Below are 20,012 nucleotides of genomic sequence, written 5' to 3' on the forward strand. Positions count from 1 at the left end.
AATGTATGAGATTCGTTTCTTAGTATGTTTCTGTTTTTACAGGCACAGAGAAGAGGATTATTAAGGATTATGAATTTAAGATTTTACAGCAGTCGGGGAACAGAACAGGTATTAAAGTCTATGTCTACTCCCAGAAATGTGTTCTACTAACATAATTGTCTATTAATGACTGCCTGAGAGATGGAACTGAAATACATTTTTAATTTATACAATGAAAGAATTAACATTTCTATGAAGCTTATCAAAATAATAAGCTTTTAATTTTAAATGGAGTAGCTTCTCTGGATTTTTTGAAAATCCTATTAGTTCATCTGGTGAAGCTTGAACTTTGGGGTTTCCAGCATACTAGCAGGAACAAAGTCAGTGATGTAGAGCTCAATTTTAAATATAAGCCTTCCTTCAAAGAGGAAGGTGCAAAGAGCAACCCAACTGCTTATTAACAAATATAATCAGCATAGCACATTAGGTAGATGCTCTGAAAGAGAATATATGGTTGTGTCATATTTTTTGTCAATGACATAGCTTGAAAGGATAAAAAAAAATAAATCCCAAACCAGTCTTCTGCACTATTCCACTCCTATCAGAATATTAAGAAAAATCCACCTTTTTACAGCCCTGCAATTTTGTACCTTAATCCACGAATAATTATTTTAAATGTAGATAGGTAAAACAGACTTTTATTTTACTCAATGCTAGGAGATACTATGGGAGGATTTTCCTAAACAGCTGCAAGTGTTTAAGATGAGTCAAACTTCAACTACGTAGATGCACTTGACAATACCTGAACTGCTGTTCAGAAACCATTTGTTCTTAACAAACAAACCCTGCATAAATGTCTTGGATTCCCCGTTCCCTTGAGGGAGTGAGTGTTAGTCTCATCACACTGAAGTGCTGCTGTGTGCTTTGTATACTTCTACAGCTTTGTGCATGGTAGTTTTGGCTTTTTTTTTTTTTGCATACCTTCAGGGCTATCTACTCAGTTTCTGCATCACTTTCTCCTGCCCCTTGTTTATGATTTAGTTGTAGTTTTTGTTTGATTCCCTCCCCTTTCCAAACAGAATAAAGCTTTTTCCCAGTGGTTTATTTACAAAGAAGGAGCAGTAAAGAATCTGTCTCCCACTTCACACTGTGTTCTCTGGAGAGAAAAATGGCTTGTATGGCGTCATGTGGATTTTAGAAACAACCTTAATAGATTTTTGAGATTTTTAGGTGAATTTTTTACAAGAAAAAATTGGACGGTGAAAGCAGATATTTCTGAATGTCTCTCAAGGGTAGAATGGGGAGAGATTTTTTTTCCTTCACTGAAAATAAAAAAGAAAAGGCTGAAGTAACAGAGAAGTTTACTGAAAGGCTGGTGCTGTGCTAAACTTCATCTTCTCTTCACTTGCTAATATGGAATTTACAAACAAAAGCAGGGATAGTTATTGTTGAATGTTTTAGTCAGATTTCTGAAATTATAGTTTAAATATGGGAGATGCATTTTATATTCTTAGTAGGAAACTGGCAGCAGTATGAAGATGTGACAGGCAGAGCAGCTAGAGGACTACCTGTATTTGAGATTTGCTTCTTAGTGTCAGTAACTTAAATGACAGTTTTAAAACGTGAAGTGACAATCTATTGAGACTCTCAATATCTCATTCTGCAGTTCCATCAAACTGACAATCTGTTTACTGAGGTGGCATTGCCTGCTTTGTCAAAGGACAGATTAATCTCTGTAGACACCGATGCTTGAGTTTTAAATATGAGATTCAAACAGGAATAGGATTGTTACTGATGACTAAGTAGATGTTTAACCCGTGGAAAAATCTGTGAATTTTGTAGTGCTGATTGCTTATCTGAATGGATTATATATTTTATGCATATTTTAAGCTTCTAAGTTCTTCAGCAGTTTTCATTTCTTAGCACTCTGTGCATGCTACTTGATTTCTGAAGAGAGAATTGCCTTTAGTAAGCATGCACTGTTTTTTGAGAAACTAGAGCACAGATTATAGCACTCTAAGTACTTAAGAACATAATTGGAGAACGCTTAATAATTATTTCTGTTAGGAAAATAATACTGATTTGCTTAACAAAATCTTAATTATACCTTCCTTTTTGAGTAAAAACGTGCTTTATTGTGTGTTTACTGTTACAGTGGGATGAAGTTTATTCTCAGTTTTTTAGAAGTGAACTGCATTAGCTAATTGGGAATTTCTGGAAAAGTTTGGTAATCCTTTTGTCTTTCAGTAAGAATCTTTCAGTGAAAACTAGGCTCTGCAAACCTGATAATCTTTGTGCAAACACAGAAGTTTTGTTGCAGGGTGTGGGGGGACATACAGAAAAAACATTTAAATCCTGCTTTTAGAACCTGTTAGGGCATCCAGCTTGGCTTAAAAATTTGGAAGTTCGGTATCTATTTTGTTTTGTAGAAATGGTTGATATATGCAGTTGTAATGCGCTCCTCTAAGAACTCATCTATATTATCTATATATCCCATTCTTTTTTTTTTTTTTTCTTTTTCTTTTTGGTGGATATTATGACAAATAGTATGCAGCTCTCCTTCTCTAGAAGCAGACCTTTCGAAGCTGTATTTTAGATAGCTGTCTTGCCTGAGAGGCAAGACAGTAGAGAGCTGAGTCTGCTAAATACCTTCTCCAAACAGATGATTTAAGAACAGCCTTTCAGGTTTCATTTATAAATAAATATTGATTTATAAAGAAATTCAAATACCTGGAATTTTGTTAGTTGTATTGTAGTGTTCTTCCTTTATAGAGGTTGTTTTTTACTCTTCAGTGCCACCATTGTCATTGTCATTTTACCTTTATTCTGATCCCCCCTTTTTTTTCCTGACAATATTTGGCAGGATGGGATTTTCAAGATGAATCTTTCCCCTGATGGATCTCTTCTGGCAGCTATTCATTTCTCAGGGAAACTAACAATCTGGTCTATTCCATCTCTCAGACAACAAGGAGAATGGGACCAAACTGACCAGGTATGAGAGACGTGGGTGTTTAGAAGCTAGCAGGATATACTTTAATCCTCAATAGATTTGTTTGCTGAGGAGAATGGAGGATTTAATGTAACTGTGCTTTAACTATCAATTGGCAATAATTTTTCTATTTAAACTTAATAACTTAAACTTGAATTAATTATATTACTGCTGGTTCTTAAACTTTGATGAGATGTATTGTTACCAGGTGGGTAACTGGTGCAGGTGGACTGAAGTGCTGTTTTTAAATATAAATGGTGGCCAACATGGGGAACTTGGAATGGTCGAAACCAAATTCTACTGGAAATCTTATTGTGTTCATTTTTTTCCTTCCTTCTACAAGACAACACTTGAGAATAATTTGATAGTCAGAATGGTGTCAGTAAGCCACATTTTACAGGAATTGTTCCCAAAACTAAATTTGGGACCTTAAGTTAAGGATTGCCCTTGGACATTACAACTTGAAAAGTTGTACATGACTAGTATGAATTTAAGGAAATAATTTTCAAAGAAGTTCCCAAGTAACTATATTCTTTGTGTAAAGGCAGCACTTTATTTCAAGGAAAATATGTCTACTTACAGTTTGAAAGGAGACAGACCTGAAATGATGAGCACTAGTATCTGAAATATTCTGGTTTTAGTCCATGTCTCTTGAGAATCAAGAATTAATGGGAAAGGCTTTTCATGTGAAGTACAATGCATTATGTTCTAAACTTACAAGATGTGAATTGATGTTATGTAACCAGTCAAATGGGATCTTTGGTCACTAGGTTTAGATATGACCAACTACACCCAGTGTTTCCTATGTTTGTCTCGGATGAGTTTAGTACACGAGTGTGTTTCTTGTTAGAACATTATTTAGAGTATTTTCTCCTTAGCACTGAACAGTTGTGTTTTAGTACACAAATAAATATAATATATATTTAGATAATTGTTGATATAATAAATTCACGTGTTAAGTCACCGTGAACTATTTGCAGTTTCTCATTTTTCTCTATAATCTCCTTCTGCATGGTGAACATTTGCATAGAGTATTGGCTCCATTCAAAATTCAAACGTGCAGGTTGCTCCGAAAGTAATACCTTCTACTAATTTCCATGAAAACTACATCAACTACAATGAGCACACTAAAACTTATTGATAGAGCAGATTCTCAGCAACAAAACACTGATTTTCAACATAGTCTCTGCCATTAGCTATGCATTTCTGACTGGGATGAAAAAGAATCTGTATTCTGTGCTCATAAAAATCTGCACCAGTGAGGGTGACCTGCTGTCTCTGTTGCAGCTGCTGAAATGCACCACCCATCACCTCACTGTGCTCACATTTACTATTTGATGTCCATAAACATCATTGATGAGTGTCAACAGGTACAATTTTTTTCACATGGAGGAATTCAGTGCTGCCATTTTGTCAGATTGCCCCTTGGCAGCATGCCATATGTTATGTGGCAACAATATTTGTGTGGAATACTGTCAGGATGGTTCAGCCTCTACTACTCTATCACCAATATAATGAAAGAGGAGGCAGCTTGGTTTAGCTGTAGGTGTCCCTGTTCATTGCAGTGGAGTGTGATGAATCTTGGAATAGATGACTTTTGGGGGCCAATCCAGCTCATATAGTTATATGAAATGAAGGCAGACTTTTTCCTTTGGGTATTATAATGCCAATGAGGTTAATTGAATGGTTTCAAGAAAAATTACAAAAATGAAGGGCGAAGAACTTTTGACTATAGGAAAGGTTTAAGCCAATTAAATAGCTGAGAGATACTGGTATAGCTGTGTGCTGCTTCTTGTTCTGTCGGCAAGCAGGGAAACTGCTGGCTTGGAAACTTGGCAGTGTTGTATTGTTTAAGAAGATCAGTAAAGCTGGTGAAGGGTCTGGAGTTGTTCAGTCTGGAAGAGGCTCAGGGGAGGCCTTATAGCTCTCTACAACTACCTGAAAGGAGATTGTGGTAAGGTGGGAGTTGGCTTCTTCTCCCAGGTAACAGTGATAGGACCAGAGGGAATGGTCTCAAGACATGGGGGCTCAGATTGGGTATTAGGAGAATTTATTCTCAAAAACAGTGGTTAGGCATTGGAACAGGTGCTCAGGGGAGTGGTGAAGTCACCATCCCTGAAGGTGCTTAAAGAAGGGGTAGATGTAAAACTTAGGGATAACATTTAGTGGGTAATATTGGAGGTAGGTGGACAGTTGGACTAGATGATCTTAGAGGTCTTTTCCAACCCTAATGATTCTTAGATTCTATATTTTGGCTACTGTAGTTTATGTAGTTGGGTCTAGTTAGGCAATGCTGACTGTATTGAGGAAACTAGTAGTCCTTTTATTTTTCTCCTTTAGTTTTGGAGATAAGAACAGTGTTATTACAGTAAATATATGCTTTAATATCAGGGAAGGTTTAAATTTTTGTGAGAGTCTTTTCACTGAAAGATGACTGAGTCAGTGATGGAGTAGATTGTGTGTGATATAAAGATTTGCTTGTGAGTTAACCCTTTGTTTTCTCCCACATTTATTTCTTTAGCCGGGTTATGATGAAGTCAACCCAGACTGGAGACTCTCTAGTGAAAAAAGAAAGAAAATAAAAGGTATGTGATACAATTGAATTATTATTTTAAATCAATGTGTTGTTAAAAGCATTTATACTAACGTACAGAGGTCTGAAGTAGCTTCATTAAACCATGCTTAGAGTAGTTGACAAGATAGTGTGTATGATTTGAATTGGTAGCGTGGTATAGCTAAATGAGCATCACCATATGGTTTTAAAAATCCTCTCAGGAATATTATTATAGCTGTAAACATAAATAAAAAGATATTTCAGCTAGTATAGGACTTTATTTATTATTAATTGTTACTACTATGGAATGCTGAATGCTCAGCAGAAGTCTCAGCTTGTGTCAGAAGCCACTACTCCATAATATAATGCATAATATATTTTTAGAGTCCACAGCCTAAAACAGAAGCTTACCTTTACCTTTTCTGTCTATGTAAATCTCATAAATCCCAAATTCTAATGTAATTTAAAGAGCTTCCTTTTCTTTCAGAATTTTGATTTTGTGTCCTTAGGTTTTGCCTCATGTCATCCTTCTTTTCCCAAAATTCAGTCCATCATATGCAGTGTTTATCTCCTAGTTACTGCATGGCTCTTCCAAGAGCGCAGACTGTTACCTGTTCAAGATCCATTTACTGGTGCTTGAATATGTCCTTATTATTAAAAGCTCCCAGTTTCTTTCTGCTCTTTTCTTGGTGATTCAATCTTTGGGTTAAGATCTTCATGGCTAAACAGCTGACTAAACACTGAAGTAGCAGAAGAGTAGTAAGCTCATTTGCTCCTAAATGCAGTGGAGCTCCTAAAGGTGGCTTTTTTTTTTTTTTTTCAGAGAGATGGTAAATGATAATATGTTAAACAAACTGAACTAACTCTTTGTGGTGAACATTTTGTCCCAACATCCAGTTACCACACAAGTGACATAGTTTCCATCCTCCGTTATGCTTTTTTTTTTTTTCTTTCTGGCACTTTAATATTATTAGTAAATTCATCTTGTAGGCTGCTGTGGGAGTCGTTCGTAGTTGTCAGTGTAACCTTTTTTTAAGTTTCAGTATAAGGTTCTTTGCTAGAGAGACTTGATCAAGGATGGCCTGGGAAATGAAAGGTGATCTTCACCAGACATCTAAAATTTGTCACGTTTTATGCAAGTAAATAACTTTATTGTGAATTATTTTTCCAGATAATGTTAGCAAGTAATTACATTAAATAAAAGATTGAGTTGCTCCCCCCCCCCCCCCAAACAGCTTTAGTTAGTACAGGAATGGTTTCAAAAACTAAACTAGCAGATGTAATATACAAACTCAGTGAACCAGGGATGTGTATAAAATAATAAATGTTTGTTAAATTAGGCCATCAGATGGTAACTTTTAATAGTTGAAGCCACTTCAGTCCCTATCTGGAGTTTATAATTGCCTTTCCTTATATGGTGCTTTCTTATTTCTTTATTTCAGATAAAGAATCCTATTACCCATTGATAGATGTAAATTGGTGGGCAGATAATTCTGTAATCCTGGCTCGTTGCTCTGGTGCACTGACTGTGTCATCAGTCAAGACATTAAGAAACTTGCTGGGAAAGTCATGTGAGTGGTTTGAGAGTTCTCCTCAGGTCACTTCAGCTCACGATGGAGGATTTCTAAGTCTGGAGGTGAGGAATGCAAATAAGCAGATAAAAGGAATGCAGTAGAAACAGTTTTCTGTTGTGTATGTTTTGTGTATATGTGTGCTTATTAATAGGATAAGTTATTCTTTATCTCTAGACAGGCAATTCTGAAACCACTTGCAATTCAGATGTCCTTATAAAAAACTTAATTGCCAAGTAACTTTAATTGCCAAATTCCATTTGCCAAATAGTTGCCAGTTGTAGATGCAAAACTTCTAGAAGCCTGAATCTGAATGAAACAATCTTGCTGCAGGAAACAGTTTGTGTCAGCTCTTCTTTTTATTTTTATTTTTTAATGCTGCTTTGTTAGTGCATTTGAAGATGCATCTCATTTTGGAGCAGATGCTTCTTGCAGTGTTTAAAAGAAGCAAGGAGCAAATTGCAGTTGACCAAGCCATGGGAGGGATTTGTTTTTCATTCACTTTATCAATAGGGTTCTAGACATGAGTAGAGCATAACTTTGGTAATGAAGTAGGCCAGAAATTTTCTTTGAAGATAGGAAGGTTTACACTGTAATAGATCTTGAACATCTTAAAAGTTAAATATTTATCAGAATAGGTGAGTACATACCAAAGCTTCTTGTGTGCATTTAAAGTTTTGTTATTGCAGAAATCAAATAGAACCAGTGGCAGGCATGTTACAGCCTAGGGAAGAACAGTTTGAGAATACATTTGCCTTGAACAGAAAACATAATTTGCTTAGCTAATAGTTGAAAACGTTACACTCTGCAGTAAGCTATAATTATATTGAGATTAAGTATATCTGTAGATCTGTACTGTCTGTGGGTGGTATAGAACTGAGTGTATCTAGTATAACAATGAACTACTGTTAAGAAGCCTTTGCCCTTGCTGTACTCAGAAAGTGATGAAACCTCAAATCTAGAACACAGACCCAGTCAGGGCTTGTGGAGAGTATTAAGCTACGAAGCAAAGGGTTTAAAAGAAAAACAATGGCTGGCATGTACTTCATTTTCCCCAAGGTACACTAGGCAGAAACTTTCTATTTTATCCTTAAGAATTGTCTTCTGTGCAGTGTGAAATAAAACTAGTTCCAAAAAGATTGCGCTTGGAGAGCAGACCTGGTGATGAAGACGAGGGAGAAGATGACTCTGACTCAGATGATGAAAATTCTGCTAAGGATAGATACTTCAGCTATGTGAAGCAAGGCCTGTATTTTGTGACAGAAATGGAACGATTTGCTCCTCCACGGAAACGTCCACGTACTATTACAAAGAATTTCCGTCTCGTTAGCTTGAGGTCCACAACTCCAGAGGAACTTTACCAGAGAAAAGTGAGTATAAAAGAGAAGATTCCACCTCTGGTAATGAGCTTTAATTGAACAGAGTGTTTTTTTAAAGACATATATTACCCCTAGGCACATATTTCTAAGGGCCTCGTAGACAGCAGTGTACTGTGTAACCTAATGTAAGTTAGGTAAAACCAGCATGATAATAATTCAAAGGACAGGATATTTGCTGGTTACCATGCTTCAATGCTGTGGCCAGTCTCATTGCACTGAGTGTTTACAAATAATGGAAGAATGGGCAGATATATTGAATGAAATTAATTTAGCTTGTTATTGTCCAGGGAATGGGTTAATTTATACCTTGATATTGCTATTATATGCATGATTTTTGAGACATGCTACATGTACAAAGTAGCCTTGTGACTCAGTTTTATGGCAGAGGAGATGTTTCTCCATTTTGAAGGTTACTTTAGGCAGTTCTTTGTTTAGGATGCTTCAGTTGTTCTAATGTAAGCCAAGCCTATAGCTATTAGAGTTTCCTGGGAGTGCTCATGTCTTAGTGATTGCCGAAATTACTTCCTTCTTTACTGGGAAATTTGTATTCTTTCTAGAGGTTACTGCTAGATCTGAATTAGGAGTTTTACGTATTCTTACATGACATTTTCTTTCCTGCCTGCATAATCACACCCATCGTAATTATCCCTCTACCTGCTTTAAAATGGAGAGTTAAGAATTGTTTAATGTTGACTTTCATTTTCATGTATTTGCTTTTTAGATTGATAATGAAGAATATGAGGAAGCTCTGTCTTTGGCTCAAGCATATGGCCTTGATTCTGATCTTGTGTATCAAAGACAGTGGAGGAAGTCAGCTGTTAATGTTGCTTCAATTCAAGACTATTTGGTGGGTTTGTTTTTGTGACTTTAACCATTTTTTCAGAGTGGATGAGTAATCTTCACAGAAATCTCCCTTGTGTTCTGATTTATCCAACATAAATTGGTGGCAGTTTTGAAAGTTATCCTATAAATGCCTATTGTCTTTCATGTGAGAGAGAGAGTGATCTTGTTAATTTATTTGAAGGCCTGATCAAGACACCTTAGAACTTACGTTTACCTGAAATTAGAAAATATCTCCAAGGAGAAATTTCCATCAATCTGCTTACTTTCCCTGGTGTAATCTCTTCTCCACATACAGCATTAGATTGTTTCCTGACAAATGATTCATAACTGCAAATATATTACATTTAAGAAATTTCCAGGTATTGTAGAAAGTTATGTGGAAGGGTTAAGTTGGTATCCATAGCAAAAATTGAATAATGAAACTTGCATTAAATTCAACCTGTAGCTGGAGCTGTTGTGCAGAATCCAACATAGTGGTTTTTTTGTTGTTGTTATTATGGTGTGGGAGGAACTAATCCAGCAGTCAAGCATTGTCAAAGCTGCACAGCCTACTAGTGCAGTGGTGTAAAATCTTCAAAGATATCAAGAGAATATATTCTAATTTTTTTAAAGCTATATATTAATTGGAGGGTCAAAGTAAGTAACCATTCTCCACGTGCGATGTAGTCCAAACCAAAGATTAACTGATAAATCCAATAATATTTTGTGACCTCACTTTTTCCTTTCTGTCACTGAATCTCATTGGCACGTGAAGAGACCAATACTGAGAATGACTCCAGTGCTGTTGTGAAATACACTGAATCTATAATAACTGTATCTTTAGCCTGAGAACATCATATTTCTTATTGTATAATCAGGGGAGATATTAATTAGGATAGAAGTGATAGTTGTGGTTCTTGTTGCTGCTAAGTCATCTAGCACATGTACTTCACCATTGTGAAGAGTCTTAGCTTCAATACATTAACTGAACAAAGTAAAATTCATGTACTGATAAACAAATCTCTTTTATTGGTTCACATTGACAGTCATCAGATTAACTTGGTGTTTTCTAAGTGACAGAAACAAAGCAAGAGGCTTTAGCATATCTGGTTTCATTGCTTTGGATTGAAATGGGGACAGAGTTGCTAGAAGGCTATGTGGAGGAAAAGTATATGGGGTTATTAGTCAATAGCCAGCTGAATATGAGCCAGTAATGTGGCCAAGAAGGCTGGTGGCATCCTGGCTTTGTATAAGAAATAGCGTAGACAGCAGAACTAGGGAGGTGATAGTTCCTGTTGGCTGGAGAGGCTGCACCTCAGGTGCTGTGTTAACTGCCCAGGGAAGTGTTGGAGTCAGCATCCCTGGAAGTGTTGAACAGGGTAGATGTGGCACTGAGAGACGTGGTGTAGTGGTCATGGTGTGTTGGTGGGTCGTTGGTTGGACTAGATGATCTTAGAGGTCTTTTCTAACCTTAATGATTCTAAGATACCATGAAATGTGTAACAATGGGCCTATGCTCTTTTCTTGGCCAGAGCAAAATTAAGAAGCGTGCATGGGTTCTTCATGAGTGTTTGGAAAGAGTTCCAGAGAATGTGGATGCTGCTAAGAAGTTGCTTCAGTATGGCTTGAAAGGCACAGACCTGGAGGCTCTTGTGGCCATAGGAAAAGGAGAAGATGGTGGCAGGTTTGGGAAGAGCATTTTCTTTTTTTTTTTTTTTTTCATTTATTTTCGTTTAAATCAACTAATGAAAGTAAAAAATTATGAAATAATGAAAGTATTAATATGGTAATGCAGACCGTAAGAGGAGTTACAATGCTGTGAATCAGAGTACTTAAAAATGCCCACAAGCTGCCTGTTTATATTTTACAAAGTACTTTTGTACTGATCTTTTTCTTTTTTTTTTTTTTTTGGATGTCTGTTATTTTTTGCATCATGGAGAACTTCCAATGTCATGATTTTTTTGTGAGGTTCTCTTTCTTCTGTTTCTCTTGGTAGCTGCTGCTGCTCCCACAAAGATGTTTTATTGTGTATCTTAGTTGTAATGACAGTTTGTTACTCTTCTGAGGAGCAGAGCAGAGCAAAATGCAGGGAGTCAGAATTGCTGAGATGAATGTCTTTGGCTTTCAGTTCGTGGTGGTGGAATAGGATGTACTTTCTTTATCCAGTCACTTGTTACAATCGTATGCTGTAGAAATGCTGCCAATCCCACTGTTGTCTGTGGAATTTAGAAACATTTAGCATTTATCATTGTTGTGTTTAATTTTTTTTATGGTGGGTAGGGAAGAGATGATGCCTTTTGTTGGCTTGTGCTGCATGTCTGTTCCTTACTGTAGCAGAGTTCAGTATTATAATTTTCTATGAAAGTTGAGATTTTTAGTTAATGCTTAGATACTCTGTTGATAGACTTATTTAGTAGCTATTTCTTATATCTTTTCATTGTTTTTATCAGCATTGATTTGGTTGTTGTTTTTGTCCTCCAGATTTATCTTACCAGGGGAAGCAGACATTGGTATTCCCTATGAAAACTTCTTGTCATCAGATAAAGAAACAGACACTAAAAAGGAAAAAGAAGCCAGGAAGCATCAAGAACTGCTATTATCATTAAACTTCTCAAAGTAAATGCAATGTTAAGCGATATTTTACTCAGACTTACAAGATTATTATAACTGCAGAATTATAAGAATGTAGTTACTTTGTTGTATGTTATTCCTAATAGAAAAGTGGTGAAGATTTTTGATGGGTGTTGTATTGTGTCAAAGTTCTCAGCTTACTAATTTCTCAATATGTTTTAGTTGTTGAGATGTGTAACTGTTGTCTTCATTTGCATATGATGCACAGTGTCAATTGTAAATGTGAAAGCATCTGTTTTTTGGAAACAGGCTAACATTGGAACAAAAAGAACTGTGCAGAAGCAGGCTGAAGTTGTTAACTTATCTTGATCGCCTTGAAACTTATGAGGTGAGAAACTTGGTAATGGTTTAAGCTCTTTTTGAGTTCTTATTGCATAGATAGTCCTGTAACCTTTTTTTTGTCACATCATCATATTTTTTATGTTATAGTATTAATGTTTATAGTCTCCTTGAAATATAGCAGTCGCTCACTTGAGAAATGTAAGCTGTTTTCTGTTCAAGCTACTATATTTTTCCTGCTTCAAGGTTGCAGATGACTAGCTTTTAACTTTGATAGGCATAGTTGGGCAGAAGTCTGCTTTCAACATAGTGTGTTTGCCAGCAAAACAGCCTATTTTCCCATTTTTCCAGAGTAGTCATGTATAGTTTAAAGTGTGTATGTTAGATGATATTGAGAGGGCTTGGCATTTACATGAGCTCGTCATTGAAGTAAAATGTTGGGAAATATGATGCATCTTGAGCATAGGGAATAATAGATAACATGAGATGTGGAATGCGGTGCAGGATCACTGTTGCTGTGAAACTGCATCAGTCTGTCTAATTAATAAGAGAGATTTGGTAGAGAGTCTTAGAAATTTTTTTTTAGAGTTACAGAAATGAAACTCTTTGGAGTGGAAATCTGTATTTTTCCCTCTCTTTACAAAAAAAGAATAACTGCAGATGGTTTTACTCATGTTGATTTTCACTACATTCCCTTGTAACTAATGTTATATAAAATTTAATTAGAACAGAGCAGAGAATTATTTTAGTTTATCAATCCAAAATGCATCTTTTTCCATACTGAGATAAATTAAAACAAACAAAAAAAAAGCCAAAACAACAAAAAAGAGCAAGCCTTTTTTTCATTTTCCTAATGTTTTTTCCAGGTATAATTCATGTTTATTCATGGTATGATGGATAGAGTTTTTGTATAAAAATTGAGCTTTGATTTTTTTTTTTTAATTTGTTATTATATATTGTTTTGAAGGAAATTCTTGGAGGTCCTCATTCAGCTGAACAGAACTATGATGGTGAATTCTTCAAGAAGTTCAGAAACCAGAATATTGTGCTTTCAGCAAGAACTTATGCTCGGGTATTAATATATATATATACTATTTCTTGTGGATACTATTTTTTGGCTTATTCACCCTACATTGCTGAAGAAAATTTTGAAGTGTTTGTAATATGACTTAAACTTGTATCACTTGTTCTGTTTCAATCTATCAGCTTTCCACAGTGTATTGTTTTTTTGTCTTTAGGAAAGCAATGTCAGAGCCCTGGAAATCTTGTTTACTTTCCATGGATCAGCTTTACTTCCACACAGGCAGGCAATTCTCTCCAATTTTCCAGAGACTACTTCACCACATGAATATGCTTTCTTGTTGCCTGAGGCTTGGTAAGAATGCATTAATGGATATTAATTTTTTTGTTGTTGTTATACATAAATTGGTTTGTGTATATGATGATCTTCTATTACTTGCCTGGAATCACGGAATTAGCTTTTCCAGTGTTATGGTTGCATTTTTCACTTGAAAGTTTTAACAGTACTTCTCGGGTAATTTGCTATGCGGAAGAGGTTTTATTCATGTAACCATTTCTGTGACCTCTTTCCTTGTTTATAATACTTACCGCTTTTTTTGAGTGGAAGTCAGCATCTTTTTTTTGATATCTGATGTTTGCTAGCACCCTTTTAATCATTTTGTTACTGTTAGGAACACGTTCAGTGTGTAAAAACCCTTGATTTATCTTTTTCTGTGAGGTTACGGATCATAAAGAGAAACTGTTGTAATGTTTATAAAACAGAAGATGGATTCCAAATTTTCTCCATTGTTGTGATAATATATATGAGAGGGCAGGAAGGGAGGCTTTTCTGAATTATGGTTGTAATTTCTTGCTGCTGTTTGTAAATTTCCTTTCATTTCTGAAGGATCACTTGTTTTAATTTTTTATTTTTGTTGCTGTGGTTAGCTTGTGTAAGAAACTGATTTGTTTGCCAGGAGGCAAAATTCTAAACACTTAAAATACTAAAAGATACTTAAAGATTTCACTGTTAATCTGGTAGTGAATGTGTGGTTATGATTGGAGTGGTTACTTCTGTCTGCTGCTGAAAAATGCAAGTATATAGTTTGAATCGTTATTTCTTTGGTGGAATGGAGAGAACTTCCCAGTGCTCGGATCAGTAGGTATGTGCAGGCTCATGCTTTTCTGCAAGTTGCAGAGCAGGTAATACTGTATCTTTGAAATGTTAGTCTTGGACAGCTGCAGAATGTGAGGGCAGATAACAGGTGCATTGATAATACAGAAGATTGTACTGAGCATCTGATCTGTGATCTTTCGAAAATTATTACTGCTGTTTCAAGACTGATTACTAACACAGTATTACTAGCTATATCTTATTAATGTAATAGAACGAAGCATCTACTAATGAAAATATCTGTTAACAAGAATAATTACTAAGAGTTTGAGAATTTGAGTCCTTCGTCATTTTAGTATAAATTTATTGGATCTTTTTATTTCTAGCATTTATTTTTCTTTTTAAATGGGATATGAATAGAATTACTACATATCTGTAGATATGTATTAGACACGTTATGAATTCCACTTGAGAAGTGTTTTATTTTGCATACTTTCCTGTACAGAAAAGTAAAGCAGATACACTTTGTCTAAAATGAACTGATTGAATGAATTTGTATTATAATTTACTAAAATATTTCATTCCTATTCAGTATTAAAAACTTTCAAGTGCTGACTATAATAAATATCTGATCAAAAGGAAAACATTGCAATATGGCAGTAAAAGTAAAATGAAGTTCAGCTGGGAGTTGCCCATATCTTCTGTGGCTTTGGAGGACTTTAATAGTAAAGAGAATTGGAGTTCTCTGAGGTTCCAGTCCTTTTGTAAATGTACCAGTTTGCTCTGTGTTCCTCTAGTTAGTTACTCCCATCTCTGTGGGAATCCGGATGAGGGAAAACTTGAGATTACATAGAAGGTGCTGCCTTGCTTGCACATGGATCAGGGGAAGTGGGGAAAATAGCACCTCTAGCTGTTGCTAAGGAAAAGGCATTGGTATGCAGTTTGCTGTGAAGCACCACCAGCATGGACGTGCATAGAATCCTGCATCTGAAGAATGTCAACAGACATGAAAAATGTTTTTGTAAACGTTGCATTATTACTGTTGTTGTATTTTATCTCAAGCTACTGATAATGAATTTAGGGAATGAAATACTTGCTTTGCTACTGAATGTTATACACAGTCTTAAGCAGTGGCTTTTCCCTGCTACTGACACATTGTCTTCATTAGGATGGCACTTGTAGTCTGTTGTCCCAAAAAACGTGGAGGCATAGAAGGGGGTATAGCAAAGAGGGGGGAAAAAAAAAGTGGTAGACAGTGGTGATTTTTTTCCCCCCTTCCTGTCTTTTGGTCCAGGTTATTAGGAAGTAGGTACGTATTTTTTTCCTTGTCTGTAAAATGTCTCAAGTGATGTCCTTTTTTTCTCATTTTTTGCATGTTTTGTAGCTTAGCATCTTTAGGGATTGCTCTCAGAACTGTTTAGAAGGAGATAGGTAATGACTGAGAAGGGGATTTATATATTCATGAGAATCATCAAAAGGACTGACAGTTACATAAGCTCAGCAGCTCCTGGAGTTGAGAGGGATTCTGGAATACTAAGATGCTCCTTTGGCTCTACGTGCCTGTCAGCATCAAATTGGCGTTGTGATAGACTGAATTTGTTTACTAATGTATTTTTGCAGAATTGTGATAATGTATTTGTACTTCTTCCATCTGTCATAAGTATTTCTCAGCTTCTTTTATAGTGATGATTCCTGAATCAGTTCAGATGTGTTCATGTTAAAAGGATTAATTCCCTCATCAGTTTTATCTTTTTGTTTTTGTTCATTTGTGTAGCACTACAGTGAGAGAAAACTTTTCCCCTTCTTATATATATGCACTCCTCTACGCTCAGGAAATTCAAAAGCACACAACAGTTCAGAAGCAGAGAGTCAGTGTAGTTGATATTGATTTCGAGGATGATTTTAAAAATCTCTTATGTTACCTTAGACAGAAAATTAGAAAAACAAGTTCTGAGATTACATTTTCGTGACAGTGTTCGTGCTCCTCTTTGCATTGATTTCTGGTAGGAAAAGAGAAGGTTCTTCTGGTGTATGTAAAAGGTTAAAGCAGTGGTTTGGAGAAAAAGTAGTTCTTAAAACACCTATGTGGGGATCTGGGTAGCTGCAGAGATAGCTCAGTGTGGTCAGAGGGATTCTGCAGGTAGTGAGCTGCTTGAAGGTATTGTAGTTATGGCTAGTCTTGAGGAGTTTTTGAAGTTGCAAGCATGAACTTGAAGCTATAAAGGAGACATGGAGAGCGTGAACTGTTGGCAAGGAAAGTGGAAAGTTTGAGAGAAGCTGTTATACATGAGCAGAGCTGCCGTTCAGAGTGACCTGGACAGACCTGAAAGAAATAAGAGTTCTGTTCCTTTAAATGAAGAAACCTTTGGAACTATGAAGGCTGGAGTCTGGCAGGGGAGAAGCTCTGCTGAAAATGACCAGGAGGTGCTGGTGAGCACAGGCCAGTCATGAGGCAGCAACATGTCCTGGAAGCTAAGGCCAGCAGCAGCCTGGCCTGTGTGAACAGGAGCACACCCAGAAGATGGAGCAGTCAGACTGCTGCGCTTCCTCAGCTGCATTTAGGATCCTGGACAGCTAGGAAGGATTGTGGTGAACTGGAGTGTGGTTAACAGAGGAGAATTCAGAGTACCAGAAGGCTGAGGGGGACTGGGTGTTTTCATCCAGGTTTTGGGGGTACCCAGCAGCAATTTTCTCAAATCTTTCTACCGTGTATGGGCTGAACTGTGATTCTGTTATTTATTTGCTGTTACCATGATTTTCTTTCTGTGATGATTATGCCTAGCTTGTCCTGTTTTTATCTACCGTGTCCATCTACTGCATGCATGTTCCTGAACTGTACCTTGGCTTGCCTTCTGCATTATTCTGTGTGATTATATTGCTGATCTGGTTTTGTTTGTAGCCTTTTTATGGAATTAAGAACAAAAATTGTTCCACAAACATTCATTACGCTTTATGAATGTACTATTTTTGGTGTGCATTTTTGTAGATGTATTTTCACAGTGTGGTGGCAAGACTGGGAGTTCATCTACGTCTTTAAGATAGCTGATTTAGATTGTGTGAAAGCTGTTGCCTTACAATTTCATTGTATTCATAAAGAGAAAGAACATAGCAGTCTTCTAAATTGTGACTGAATAGTGTTGATTGACATTTGTTTATGTTATTCTGTCCAGGTAATTTAAGTGTAAAAAGTTTCTTTTCTTCCCAGGTTACATAAGAAGATAATGTACCATTAAAAAGTAGTTTGATTTGTTTATGCAAAATCATAAAGGAGATGTTTCTCTGGTTGCTGAGTTGATTTTGAAGGTGTCATTGAAATGCACACGGTAGGAATTCTGAAACACAGTCAACTATGGTAGCCAAAAACTGCTGGGGTACCTTTTCCACTATTTATTGTGGATTGGTTGTCCAAAAATGGTGCCTTTGGCACTTCAGGCATCAGCTGTGCCCCACTGCTAGTGAATTTCATATCTTACAGACATTTATGGAAAATGAATCTCCTTTCCCATCTCTTTTGTATCACATAGTAAATTGAATAATTGGAAGCCTTAAATATAGGTATTCAGTTGCATAGTTGCCCTTACTAATTATTTACTAAACTAGCCCAGATTTTCATGCAGTATGAAAAATTCAGATACCTATATGTCATAGCTATTTAGGATGACATGTCTAGGATGTATTTCTTATGGTATTTCATCCTCAGTTACGGAATTGTAACATAGAACTGTTTCAGAGCCATAAGGATTTCTGAACAGTAGGAACAAGAATTGATTTCCACATCGTTCCTGGCTGCACCAGGCCCAGTATTGCCATCAGTTGAGGGAAGGTATTGTCCCGCTGTGCTCTGCGATTTGTGGCCTCACAGCCAGCACTGGGTACAGGTTTGGCAACGCAGTTTAAGGATGTAAAGCTATTTGTGAGTGTCCTTTTTTTTTTTCTCTAAACGATAAGCAATGGATTAGAAAAAATAATTCCTCTATTCTCCATAAGGTTTTAGAAAAATACCAACATGTTTTTCAGTAAAAAGGTACTGCTCACAAGTATGTTGGAGTGAGTTGCCTTTTGTTTTGGAGCCTGAATTTAGTTTGCACAAATTTTGCATGCTAATAAATAAAATACTAATCTTCAGCTAGATGAGTCTCTGAGACAGGGCTGCTGATTGAAATCCTTGGGAAAGAAAACCAAGAAACCCTCCAAGTTGCCACTGATAATAGAAAGAATTGAACCCTGACCCTAAAAACTAAATCAGACATTCCTCTTTTGAAAACCTGTCCTTGGAGAGTAAAATAATCCGCAGGTTTGAATAAATGCAGTTGATAGGATATAGGGATTACAATAGCATGTGCCTCTTCTGTCAAAGCAAAGAATGGAAAGTATTGCTGAACGAACACAAACAATAGTGTGGAAAGAGCAATACAGGAGAAGTCAGCTCTTTTTGAGGAAGCAGAGTTGAACACCTACTTAATCTGTCAGTTTACTGAGTTCTAATCATATTTATTTTACTGTTGAAAGGGAAAGAATAGGGGAAGCAGTCACTCAAAGAGAAGAAACTACCAAAACAGCAGTGCACAAAACCGACCAAACAAAATCCTAGATAATATTTGAATGAAGTTAGTTATGGGATATGTGGTGCTTTCTTTTTAATTGGAAAAGGACACTTGCTTTAGTGACCACAGTGTTCCATTCTGATTCCTAGAACTTTGGATGAGTGCACATTGCAGATTTACTCTACGTTAAGTACCATCTCTGACCTTTGGAATTTTAATTTGTAGAGCAAAGGTGTAAAGTTGCACAGCACAAGCAGAGATGCTGGATGCAGTAAAATAGGCTGTATGTTCCACATTCAGCAAATTCCTTGTGCGTGCTGAAGTCGCTTTTGAACCTGTCAGATTTGTGTATTCTGTGCAGTTGTTCTGACGTGTCCCAGTGGTGCTGAGTTTGCTATGTTATGTGTTGTAAACAAAGTAATGGTAGAAAAATGGAAACCCTGCTTCATAGCATACGTTTCTTCCCTTCTTTAGTTCTTCCTCCTTAGTTTCATTTACGTTCTGTGCTTTTGAGTTTTCAGGATGCAGCAGCATTTTGATTCCCCAAATCTTTTTCAGCTTACTCTTTTGCAGTTGGTAGCAGCTATTTTTTTTTTGTGCGTGTGTCTTACTGCTCTGTTTTGATTGTGCCATTGCAGTTTCTGATACAGAAATAGGAGAGGGAAAAATAGATCTGTGCTAAAATTTAACTATCATTATGGAAAAAAATACCCCAAACTTGCAATAAGTGTTGTGATAGATATAGCTTTTTAACTGTTTTTTGCTTCTTTACTACTGGGATCTCCTATCATTTACTAGCGTCGAGACTGCTTTATTCCAATCCTTGTGTTTAAACTGAAATACAAAGAGATTTTCTAAACCTTTCAGAACAATGAGAGAAAGTAAAGAAGATTGGACGCAATAGGGAACAGGAGGGAGTTGTGAATATTTTAGTATTGTTTAGGTGGTGAATGAAATGAGCAGTTCATTTGTGGGTCAGTGTACTGTGAACTCAACTTGGAAAGAAACTTGTCTGCTAAAAATGACTTAACTGCTTAATTCTACAAGTATAAGATATTTTTCAGCCATGTGAGTGGTTGTTTTCTTTTTTAATGCTGATTTCCTTATACATTTAGAACATGTAGTTAATGATTACTATTCTTCTGCTGTGA

The 20,012-nt window shown here is 36.3% G+C and overlaps 1 protein-coding gene across 1 annotated transcript in view; it reads left to right on the top strand.

Annotated features, from left to right (window-relative positions):
* NBAS (NBAS subunit of NRZ tethering complex) overlaps positions 1-20,012 on the top strand; it is a 156,911-nt gene that overhangs the window by 20,352 nt on the left and 116,547 nt on the right. The window contains exons 11-21 of the mRNA XM_065730695.1: positions 43-108; positions 2,843-2,971; positions 5,490-5,553; positions 6,965-7,158; positions 8,206-8,463; positions 9,194-9,319; positions 10,827-10,978; positions 11,776-11,910; positions 12,175-12,253; positions 13,172-13,276; positions 13,443-13,579. Coding sequence (XP_065586767.1) covers positions 43-108; positions 2,843-2,971; positions 5,490-5,553; positions 6,965-7,158; positions 8,206-8,463; positions 9,194-9,319; positions 10,827-10,978; positions 11,776-11,910; positions 12,175-12,253; positions 13,172-13,276; positions 13,443-13,579 — 1,445 coding nt within the window. The remainder of the gene's footprint in view (positions 1-42; positions 109-2,842; positions 2,972-5,489; positions 5,554-6,964; positions 7,159-8,205; positions 8,464-9,193; positions 9,320-10,826; positions 10,979-11,775; positions 11,911-12,174; positions 12,254-13,171; positions 13,277-13,442; positions 13,580-20,012) is intronic.

The sequence above is a fragment of the Cyrtonyx montezumae genome, unplaced genomic scaffold, assembly GCF_038088225.1.
Source record: "Cyrtonyx montezumae isolate F1298 unplaced genomic scaffold, pur_monq_1.0 scaffold_13, whole genome shotgun sequence".
NCBI classification, from domain to species: Eukaryota; Metazoa; Chordata; class Aves; order Galliformes; family Odontophoridae; genus Cyrtonyx; species Cyrtonyx montezumae.